At 43.9% G+C, this 12037-nt stretch overlaps 1 protein-coding gene across 1 annotated transcript in view; it reads left to right on the top strand.

The window, feature by feature from the left end:
* Positions 1-9738, top strand: part of Stard3nl (STARD3 N-terminal like) — a 40461-nt gene extending 30723 nt beyond the window's left edge. Inside the window, exons 8-9 of the mRNA XM_051194668.1 lie at positions 8257-8330; positions 9272-9738. Of these exons, the coding sequence (XP_051050625.1) occupies positions 8257-8315 (59 nt within the window). The 3' untranslated portion in view covers positions 8316-8330; positions 9272-9738. The remainder of the gene's footprint in view (positions 1-8256; positions 8331-9271) is intronic.
* The last annotated feature ends 2299 nt before the right edge of the window (positions 9739-12037 follow it).

The following is a 12037-nucleotide window of genomic DNA, read 5'->3' on the forward strand; positions in this document are numbered from 1 at the left end:
TTTCCCTCTCCTGCCCTGTCTATTTCCCAGCCTGTTAAGCAGACACTGAGCATGCCATGATATACATCTTAGGCAGAGTTTCCCAGGGGAGTGTTGTTGAGACAGAGTCCTGGAATGGCGTAGACACTGGAACTTGTGTTGTAGGTCCCAGGAAAAGGGAAGAAGGAAGCAGACTTGGTTCTGTCCTCAGCCCTCCATCCCTACCCACCTTCCTCTAGGATTGCTCATGGCTGAGAGAGGCAGCTCAGTCTAAGTGCTCCCATCAGGAAGTGTCTCAAGATTGCCTCCTCCCTCACAGCTGATGCCTCGTCATTCATAAGCTTTTGATTAGCCTGTGTTCTCTGCCTGTGTCATCTGCTTCAAGTCACACCATTTCCAAAGATAGGTCATTTCTTAGTTTACTATCCGCCACTTCCTCCCTTGCACAGCTACTGGGTTTGCTCCTCTGTAACCAGCTACCAGAGCGCACTTTACTATAACAGCAGCAACAGGCCCTGAGCACAAATACCCAAAGGTCTACAATAAACATTTTCCAAAGAAGTTATACACAAAGCCAGTTCTATGTGGAAGCATGCCAACTCCAGTAATCTTTGGAAAAATACAAACAAAAGCCATGCAAAGGTACCACTGTGCCCTGTTAATATAAGTATTTTTAAAGTCTCCTACTTTGGTGAGGACATGAAATGGGTCAAATGTGTATACATAACAACTAAGGACAGAATGGCACAGCTCCTGTAGAAAACGGCATGGTGTTTCCAACAAAACTCAACATAGAATTAATTATGATATCGCTCAACAGTTACTTCTCTGGCTATCTGTTCAAGAAGGAGGAAAACAAATTCAAGAGACACCATGAGCCCCTGTAATCATAGCATCATTGTATACAGTAGCTATCAACTAGTTAACACACAAAGTGTGACATACTATAGCCTTAAAAAGGAATTAAATTCTGACCCATGCCACAATGCCTGTGAACCTTGAGCAGAATATGTGAAATAAAATAAGCCAGATGCAAAAAGCTACCATGTGCATGACTCTGGTTCTTGAGGTTATCAGTGAGGTCAGATCCCAAGAGTCTGGAAAATAATGGCTGCCCAGGATGGAGGAAGTTGTGCAAATGGATTGTGCTGATGGTTGAATAGTGATATGAACTGAATGTTGCTATATAGAACACTTCAGAATGGTTCAAATGCTGTGGTGGGTAAGGCAAAAAATCTGTTTATACAACATAAAAATGTTTTAAGTTGCTGGGATTTTATAGGTAAGTACCTGGTACCAGGGTTACTGGTGTTCGCTCATTCACATCTTATAACCTCTCTGGGAGATGAGCGTATTGTACCAGTGGAGAGAAGAGCAGTTAGGCACGGAACAGATGTGTGGCAGCGTCAGGGAGCGATGGTGCTGGACACAGTGCTGCTCCGGTGTGAGAGTCCGTGCTCATGTCTGCGTTCTTACAGCTTCGCATGTCTGTGCAAGTACCAGGATGGTGGGTCATTCCCCCTGCACAGTGACCTGGACAAAGCCACCTCTGTTTCCCCTCTCACTCCCTGTCCACCTCTCACCGGCCTTCTTTCTCCTCTTAATGTTCCAGAGAAGCTGAGCTCCAAGGCCCGCCCACAGGCTGCCATGCATTTCGCTGCTTCTGTTCTGAACATTCTAGCTTTAGCTGAAGCTCTGAAAACCTCCACTCAGCCTTCCCCACCTGCCTACCCTTCTGCTCTCTTGGTTAGGGACCCGGGATCCTCTAGCCCCTCCACCCTGCACCATCTGTACTATCTCTAGCAGTCAGTCTGTCTGTCTCTGCCCCTATGATGGGGCTTGCATTAGAGGCTACATTGTTGACTTCCAACATTAGATAGAGGGAATATTTTAAACTCTATTAACAGGCAAAAGGTGCTGTGAAAACAATGGAAGGTGCAGCGCTGTACAGTGTTGCTGCAGTTGCAGTTACTTGCATTGTGTGTTATTGATGTGGGATCTGAAGAGGTACATAGGCCCCATGAAGTGCAGGCGTATGTTAGTATCAGTCCGACACTGTAGAAAGTAGAATTAAAAGTGAAACGTTTTTATTACTTAGTAATGAGTAATTTGATTCAGATATTTTATGTCATAGAACTGGTTTGAAAAAATGGAATTTATGATCTAATTCAAATGTAACTATTTTACCTTAGTTTCCCCCAGGCTATTGCAATTTCTCAACATCAATTTGTTTTCTCAACAAGGAGCTCAGAACTGCCAATAACACCATGAAACAGTTCTTCCCCATCAAGCGGTCCCAGACTAATGCAGGGCCTCTGTCTGTGATGTCTGCCACCACCTAGTGGTCCTTTGGGGGATCACCACGGGGTTATGATGACCAACCAATTCTCTTGTGTTCGTTTATGCACATTAGTGGTGAAGGGGGGTGGATGCACAAAGGGCTTGCTTTCCTGTGTTACACTTATATTATCTGAGTGTTTAATTTGGGAATTAAATTACTGCAGAAGGTAATGTGCCGTAACTGTTTTTTAGCTCACGCTTTTGCAATGCCCAGAGTGAGCAGCACCGCTTGCCCACAGAGATCATTGTGCAGGAGACTGGGCCATCTTGCTTGCCTTGTTCCCAAGCACCCAAACTACTACTTGACACATGATAGATTTCTTTCTGGTAGAAGGTTGGAGTAAAGTAGGGGGGGACATTGAAGGGAGTGTAATAAAAATATATTCATTCTTATGAAAGAAACTTGAAATTTAGAGTGGACACTAAGGAATCTAAGAACTCAGCATGTCTTAGAAGATGTGTTGCTGAACTGTCACCGTGGCGTGTTTACAAAGCTAACATTTTGGTCTAGCAACAGCCTGCTTGCGTGTATGTTTCATGCTTGAAGGCACAGTTCTCTTCAGGTGACGGCCACGGTGCTGAATGTGGTCAGAGAGCAACGTGGACAAAGTGGGAATCTCAGGTCAGGGAAGTCTGGTGTGAAGTGCGTACTGGCTTGGGACTAAAGATGTGCAGTTCATAGGTGTAGCGCTTGTCTGTAGTACATGTAAAGACGGACGGATGGATGGGTGGGTGGGTGGATTCATGGATTGATGCATGGATGGAAGCATGGACGGGTAGATGGATGGATACTTCAAACTGTGTAAAATTATTCTGTGTAAGATAAAGGCACTAAAAGTTCAAGAGTACTCATGAGCCTGCTTGAAATGAGCCTTGCCTCATTCTTGTCACCAGATGTGACTATTAGATTTCTTTATCCCTCAGAAGGGCTCTAAATTAGGAAATATATTTAATGCATTTAAAAATCATTCCCAGGGTTATTAGTTCATAGGTTTTTAAGCTCTATGGAGGTATAGGTAACTTTCCATACTATAAATAAATTTATCTCTTGTGAATGTATAAAGTCTTCCCCATCAAGCTTTCAAGGATAGATGCAGGGACTTTTGTCTATGGTGTCTACTCCCACCAAGTGGTCATTTGAGGGATTACTGTGGGGTTATGGGTTATGGCTAGTGATAATTGTAGGCCTGGTTGCCCTTAACTCCTCTGCCCCCACCTCAGGTGACTGTTGTTCTGCCTCCTGCCTGGACATGTGCCTCCTGGACATTTTCTAGCAGTGGTTATGCAGGGTGGTTTCTGCCTTCAGCTGCTTTTTCAGTGTAGAGTTTTAGGAAATAGCAGCACTCCAGCAAGAATAATCTTTGTTCCTTTGACAGTGTGACACAGCACCATTTATCAGTCAGTGGCAATTCAGATTTTGCAGTTTGAGCTAGTATAAGTAATTGAGTTATGAGCAGCCACATATGTATTTGGAAATTTATTATCTTTCTTGATTGAATTTTCAAAAGATTTATTGAACAGTATAGTAAATGTCTTTAGCACTTTTCATATGCTGCTCTTTGAAGTTCTCTGTTTCCTTTGTCCTTCAAGTTGTGGATATTGGCTTAATTCTGTCTGAATCCTTGTTGATGCTTTGGGTCATCTAATGAAACTAGAGAGGTGCCCATTGTGCTCTCGTGAACATGTCCTTGGTGACCCTGACACATCTTCCACATTCCTGTTCTGCATTGTTTGTCTTTTCCTTTCTGTTTTTTTTTTTCATATTTTCAGCTAGATTCTTTGATAATCCCATACATTTATATAACACAATCTGATCACACTATCAGCACCCCCATTCTCCTCCCCCGTCCCGTCTCATGTCTTTTGCTTGCTTTTGTGACCTGGTTTTAACCAGTGTCCCTGTGAGCACAGTGGCCACCAGCATTCAGTAGCTCCCCAGGGAGGAGCAGGGCCCCTTGAGCCCTCCCCATTCACGACTGACTGTTGATCTGCACACAAGTGCACACAACTGCAGCCATTGTGAGTTCACTATGCAGTATCTGTGTCATATCCATCAGGTAATGATTCACACCCCCTCCCCATCATTGGTTCCACAATCATTCTGTCCTTTTCCCGTGATGTTCTCTGAGCCTTGGAGGTGATGTGGATGTCCTTGGTAGGACCAAGCAGTCCACACTCACTTACTCTTAGCACCCTGAGTGGCTGTGACATTTTCCTCTGGTGGCAGCAGAAAGAAGTGTCTCTGATCAAGGCTGAGGCCTTTGTCCTGGGCTCTTCTAGAGTATTATGTTCACAGTTTTGCTCTTTTGAGGACAGTGTATTTGTAGGCATCAAAGATCTCATTACCTTCACACCAGGTCATAAAGGAATTTTCCTGTGGTTTCTATGTAGACGTTTCAATTAAGATTTGGCGTGTATTTTTGTTTGGTTGGTTTTGTATTTTCTTAGGATTATAGAGTATTTTAATATGCTATATTAATTTTACTATATTACTTAATAGCTACTTAGTTACTTATGTTACTTTTCACATATAGAAGAAATAAAGGGCTGCATGCATGCTCTCTTGATGTTGGCTGTGTCCATTGTCTTTGAAACTATCTAACCAAATAGTGACTCCCCACTGAACCCTCTTGACTTTTGTTAAAAGTCATTCGCTGGGAGTGGGCCAAGTCAGCTATTTCTTCCACTCCTTTTGGATCGGATTTAGCACATTCTGTCTCTACTTTTTAAAGAGTCTTTTTTTTTTTTTTTTTTTTTTTTTTGGCTTGGTTGACTTGACCTTTCTTACAGTCTAATACAGGCATTTAAAAGTGTAATTTCTTCTAGATCTTGCTTTATCGGTGTCCCATACATTCTGACCTATTGAGTAGTATTTCCTGTGTTCCCTGTTTACCAACAGGCTGGTGATGCGGTCCTCTGTGTATATCCTTAGTCACAGCCTATGAGATGTCTGAGTTGATGGCTCTCAACAAACCCAGAAAAATCTGGCCAGGATCTTCCTGGTCCCCATTGTCCCCAGTGCACATTTTAGTGTTACCTGGCCAGTGTCTGTCTCTGCACAGCATCCTGTGGTCTTTGTCTGCTGTGCAGACCAGAACCTGTCTGTCACTCCCTAGTGAAGCCAAGCACCCCTGCTTTTTGCATTTGCTCTCCCAAATTCCTTCTCACAGATGCTGCCAACTGCAGCTTTCCCATTCCAGGGCTTGTTTATTCCATCTCTGTTCATTCTTAATATTTACCCTTCTTGACAATCTCTGACTGTTTTTCTCATGATTTTTTCTTAAGTTGAGTCTATGTGTCCTTTGAATGCATCTGTTACTACTGTTTTGATGTTTTCCTGGTTAGATAGAGTATTCAGAGACACACAGAAGGCTTGTTTTGACTTTTGTCTTTTTTTCAGAAGGATAGCATTAGCCGGTGGTTGTGTTTTTTAAATGACATTTCCTGCCATTTCCATTGCAATTTATGGAGCAGTTCTGAATTTGGGTTTTTTTTTTTTTTTTTCCTTTTCCTCTCAAAAGGACATCATTGTTCCTTTAATAAATTGACCATGAAATTACACTTTGTATGGACTAATTCTACTTCTCTTTTATGTTTTGTTTTCTTCTTTTGAAAAACTTGGTTTTTGACACTAAATTTTAAGAAAAAAATGTATTTATCCTTCGAAGACTTCGTATGTGTATAAGGCACATGCGCTCCCTTTCTCTAGGTCCCTGCGAGCACCTGCAGCACAATGGCTTTGAGCTCGATGCTCGATGCTCCCTTTTATCTTTGACTGATCCATGGAGTCCAGTTAATGCTGCCCGTATATGCAGAGTGTTAGGGTGTGGGGTAATCCCCTGGGGCATGGACCCCCTACCAGTGGTGAAGCTCCTAAGAAAGTGACTGCCCCTGCCGCTGCAGCCATCAACTGCCAAACGCTCCTCCACTGTGGTGGGCCCCGAGATGTCCCTCCTCCTTCCTTGTTACCATTTTAAACTTGCATGATCTTGTGCAGGTCACCACAGCTGCTGTGAGTTCGTGTGTGTGAAATGTCATCCCTGGTGGACAGAATTTCACAGCACTCCTCCCCATCCTCTGGGCTTAAGGTTGTGCCCACATTTTTACCTCACAATTATAAATCATTTCCGGTGAATCTGGAGTGACTAGGTAAAGGTATAGTGGTGAGGCTTCACCTTCAGCCCACCAACTGTATTTGATGGGGTCTTGTTTTGCTTTTGAAGCCTCACTTCCCTGGTCTCTGGACTCTGCCATGCTCAGTGGTACCCAGTGACTTGACAGAAAGCAGGCTCAAATTCCTGGAGTAGACTTCTCTCCTCTGCCAAATGGCAGAATAGAGTAGTGTGTAGAAGCCCTAAGACATAAACACTCATTCACGCCATTGCCCATGCAGCTGTCAGTTGAGCCTGAGAGCAGGCATATGCAAGATGGATATCCTTCTGAGCCCCATTCCCCACACACATACACTAAAAAGTCTAATTCAGCAAGCGGTTGGTAGGCTGGAGGTGACACCTCACCACTTTACCTTTACCTAGTCTCTCCAAATTCACCGGAAATGGTTAACATTTGTGAGGTTAAAATGTGGGGCACAACCTTCAGATTCTCTACCATGCCTTCCTCTATACCAAGCGTGTTCTCTGATCTATCGAGTAGAAGTCTCTAAAGACATCATGCCCTTGAAAGCACATCATTTCACAGTTACTGCAGCCCAAGAGGCTGCCCCCTCCTAACCTATGCTTTCCTCTTTTCACTCTCCTTCTTAAAATCCCACCCTGGTTATGAGAATACCGCATACTTCCATAAAAACTCAAAGCTGACCTGCCCCTCAAACTACACAACAATGTCAGCATTCCCAGCGCATGGCATTTTCTTTTAACTGTGTGTGCGTAATTTCATACCACTGTGTCTGTCTGTCCTACAGTAAAAGCAAGACTGTGCAGCTATGAGTTAAAAGCTAGTTACTATCATTTTACTGTGGACATCTTGAAATATTCAAAAATATATAAATGTTACATGGTAATTTTCTGTTATTTGATTTTTTTTTAATTTTTGTCATAGTCAAGCAGCTTAGAGTATGCAAATGTTATTTAACTGTTTGTTATGAATTTGTTTTTGCAATAATCCCCATGTTGTTATAAATTATATATAAATGAGTTTTAAGTGTGTGCAAGTTATTTCACAGAATTGTAACTCAGAAAATAAAACTCAGACATGTAGCTCTGATTTCTGACCTTTGGAGACAAAGTCTTGATGACTTTTGTTTAGTGTCCATCCAGAGGAAGGAATTTCAGAACTAGATGGCCTGCTCCACTGTTTGAAAACCACCTTTCAGTGGACAGACATGCACCTGGCAGCCCCTTCCTTCAGCATTAGGAACCCTCAGTGTTCCCAGTTCAGCCTGTGCAGTGTTTTTTAGTAACACCTAGATTTAATATTATTTATACTTAAGAATGCATATACAGTGTGGCTGGAGAGATGCCTCACTAGCTGCCATTCCAGAGTGCCTGGATCCTATTCACAGCATCCATAGAGCCACTCACAGCTGTCTGCAACTCCAGTTCTAGGAGATCCAATACCCTGGTCAGGCATGCATGTGCTGCACAGACATATGTGCCAACAGAACACCTGTACATATAAAATAAGGCTTAAATATGCACAAGTCTTAACAAGGAGGAAGATGGAGATGGGCAACCAATAATTCTTGTTATGTGAATCCCTTTGAAGAGTACATAAGTGAATCCATTTCACTAAGCTCTAGGATAGGTGGTGCTTGAAGTTTCCCCCTACAGAGCCTAAGATCGGACTTTTTAAAATAGCAGTTTAATAATCTCAGTCTCTTGTGCATTAAACATGTATTCTTTTTGTACATTACAGTGAAGAAGTTTGTAACATTAACACAATGAGACCCTGTTTTTCCTTTTCTTTCCTACCTTGTAGGATCTGAAGAAGAAGCTGAGGAAAAACAGGACACTGAGAAACCACTTTTAGAACTATGAATTCTGCTCTATGAAGTAAGTGTTTGTAAGTAAAATTGTATCAGCAAAGTGTTTAAGTGTAAGCATTTTCTTTGGGTGGATTTGAAGGAAGTGTCTCAAAGTGTGCAGCCATGCAGGGCAGGCTTGTTCTGCATGCACACACACGTGTGTGTGTGTGTGTGTGTGTGTGTGTGTGTGTGTGTGTGTGTGACCTGAACTTTACTTCAGTGAAAGCCTTTCATAATTTGGAAGATCGCCAAAGACCCATGTTTCTAAGAAAATGAGCCTCAACTTAGCCAGAATGTCAGTGCTGGGTGCTGGCTTTATTTGAGCAACCACCTCATCTTGTTTTGAGGTCCGTGATCCTGTGAGGTAGGGGATTACTGTTAGCTCCATGTCATACTTTTGGATGGAGAGGGTGGGTGAGGAGTCACAGCATGAAGTAGGGACCTGAGCTCAGGTCCACCTAGCTGTACCCCTGAAACTTCTGCAGTTCCCCACAGAGGTGCATCTCAGGGTCTTTGTGCTTCTGATAGGAAAGCTGTGAGTCCAGCGTGGACATTGGTGAGTATCTTCCAACGACACGGCCTTCATTGTAAAATCCTGTGAGCAAGGACAGTAGGCAGCAAGGGAAGGGCAGCAGCACTTCTGGCCATGGCCACCAGGGAAGAAGCAGTCAGACTGTGGCTCTGGAAGCAAGGGCAGGGAAATAGGTTGCTGACTCAGGCCATACACCGGCAGATGAGCATAGTGCCCTGTCCATGTCACCACACAGTATGCCACGGCAGCTGGACACACAAGAAGCAACGCTGTCAACATGAAATGGTCATTTCATGAAACCCTTTAAAATAAAGCCCTCCGCTGTCATATTGTCCTTTCTGTATCTCTGTCACCTTCAGTACTGACTTAGGAAACCGTAGGCCACATAGCACTGGGTTCAACCACGACTCAGTATTTGTCTCCTCTTTTTCTCCAAGTGTGAAGAACCCTCCCTGCAAGTAATCCAAGGGAAACTGGTGGAGATGCGGTTTCCTTGACACTGAAGTGGCGGACCCGCCCGTGGCCGGTTGGTGACGAGCTGATGGGTTTGTTTATGGTGATACCTCATGGACATCGTTCCACCCTCACTCACATCCTCCCTGCCACTGGCCGTTGGGTCATGCTGTACTCCTCCTCTATTCTGTGAGTCTCGGTCTGACCTGGTAATGAATAACTCAGTCTTGTGCTGCATCTGAATCAAAAGACTGCTTAATATATTGACATAACAATTTTGTAGTAAGTGGGATACCTTTTTATTTCAATTCACAGAACTTTTTTTTGTTTCATGTCTCAGATTTCTTTTGTATTTCTTTTTTAACTCCTTACATTTCACTTGTGTTTTTAAACTCATGCCCATGTGCTCTTTATACAATTTTAAAATAATAAATCCAACATATCAAATTGAGTGTTTTGTTTTGTCTGTATTATATATTTGGCCAGGAGTGGTAGGGCTACAAAAGGAAGAAAGTGGGGCAAGGGGGCATAGAAACCATTGTCCTGTGTTTTGTTTGGTTCTACTGGAATATCTTGTTCTGAGATAGGGGTCTGATATTCCACATACAAGGCTACCTGCACAGGGCATGGATGTCTTTTCTGCCACTTTTCCTAGCTATTTACTTAGCTTGATTTAAAATGAATTAATTTATCTCACCAACTGCTTCTCCATATTTACTTTCGGCTTCCCAGAGGGCAGAGTCTCCGCCATTGGCTGGGTCACTCTATCACCGCATGCCGTGGTGATAAGCTTGGGTGGAAACAGATGCAGTGCAGATCCAAGACTGAGCTGCACTGTTCTGAGAGTATGCTCACTCCGCAGTGCCACAAGGAGTCTGGCAGGGAGGCTGGGATGCAACCAAGAAGGGCTACTCAGGGTAAGGGAGGGTAGAGGCAACACTCCGGTTCTGTTCTTGGGACAGAACCTCAGGAATTTGATGGAACAAACTCAGTGACTATTTCTTGTGCCAGGAGTGGAATAGTACATACTTCTAGCCATGTCATAGCGTTGAGAACACTGCTAGAGTGCTTGCCTGAGCCAGTAATGTGGCCAGTCCTCCCTTGGGAACAGGGCAGCCATGTGAAGAAGTTGACTCATCACAGGCTCTGGTGGACAGTATGTGACTGTGAGGGATCGGACACTGAAACCCTGGAGAGGGTATCTCCACTGTAGTCATGGTTCCCCAGGAACAGGCACATAAGCCCAACGGGGCTTGGCTCTCGACTCTGCACTCAGCTTGTCCTCTGGCCTCTCATTACTGCATGCTGATATCCTACAGTTAGCCTTGCTGTGATGCCTCTGATATCATACTCACGCACTCATGTACGCACTTAATGCACACACACAAACACACCTGGGAAAGATGACTATTTGAGGAGCATTAAGTTGACTTCCATTTCTTTGCTTATAAATCACATTACTGTGCCCCACAAAATAAACATCTTTCACCCTCTGCATTCTGATTAAAAGGGACTAAAGCATCAGCATCTGTAGACAAAGTGCCTCAGAGCCCCCAGCAAGATGCTAAGCTGATGTTGGAGCTCCAAAGAACCTCCTATGATCCTTGGAGCATTCGTGGGGATGATCAGAGACCTATTGTATGTCCCGGCCATCAGATTCCAACTGAGGCAGCTGAAACCTGAGTGTGCACCCAGAAGTCCTACTGCCCTTAGTGTAGCTCTTCAGTTTAACAGCCACCTCCCACGCAGTGAAGCTAATGTTTTCCCCCACTAGCCACAGCCAGAGCTCGCTGTGGTTTAACTGCCCTTATTTTCCTTTCTAACACCCTAGCTACCCTTTGTGTTGCCACAATCAGTAAGGGTAGGTTTGACTGAGCATTTTCCAGGAAGCAACCACATTGGCCAAGCAGGTAAACAAAGATGCCTGAGAAAATGAAACCATCAGCCACAGCCTGCACCAGCCTGCACACCATCAGCCTCCAGTGGCTCCTCCTCCTCTGCAACTGGCACTTTCTCTGCACTGCCGAGACTTGAGAGCCAGGTAGACTCCGGAAGAAGGATACTGAGAGATTTGAGACAACAGAGACACTACCTGTGTCCTGGCTAGACACAGCCTCACAAAGCTGCTGTGGATAGTCAGTTTCTGGCCTCTGCATCTGCTCCTCTCACTGTAGAAATAGTTCCATGTCTGTAAAGTAGGGCCAGGAGCTTGGCCTGAAAAGGTCTAATCAACTCAGGACCATCAAGGAGTATACTTAAGTCTAATCTCCCAGTCGCTTGTATTGTTCCAAATGTGCAGCTCTTTGCTTTCCAGCAGAACCAGCTCTGTAAACTTGGGCTGATTGTAAACAACCGTTCCAACATTGACGTTAGATATCATTTTCACTCAAATGTAGACATTCTAACCTTGTATGTGCCCATTAGAAAAAGTGTGGAACACACACTGAACTTTCACCCAGATACCATATGTGAAACATCTTGTTTAATATCGCTGCTTACAGAAATGCAGGCATGGCTAACAGCTGCCATGCTTGCTGGTATTATTGCACGGTAGAAAATGGGGGAAAGATAGGAATAGACACATGTAAACAGACCTATAAACAGACCTCAACCAGACAACATGCTTGTTTTCAGAAAAAATGAATTGTTGCCACAGTGAGATGATGTCTTATACTTGGAAGGTTAGCATAGCTCTGAAGTCTCTTGTGGGGGTTCACATACACCTGGGTTACAGAGTTAAGTGAGCTCTC

This window comes from Phodopus roborovskii, unplaced genomic scaffold (assembly GCF_943737965.1).
Source record: "Phodopus roborovskii unplaced genomic scaffold, PHOROB, whole genome shotgun sequence".
NCBI classification, from domain to species: Eukaryota; Metazoa; Chordata; class Mammalia; order Rodentia; family Cricetidae; genus Phodopus; species Phodopus roborovskii.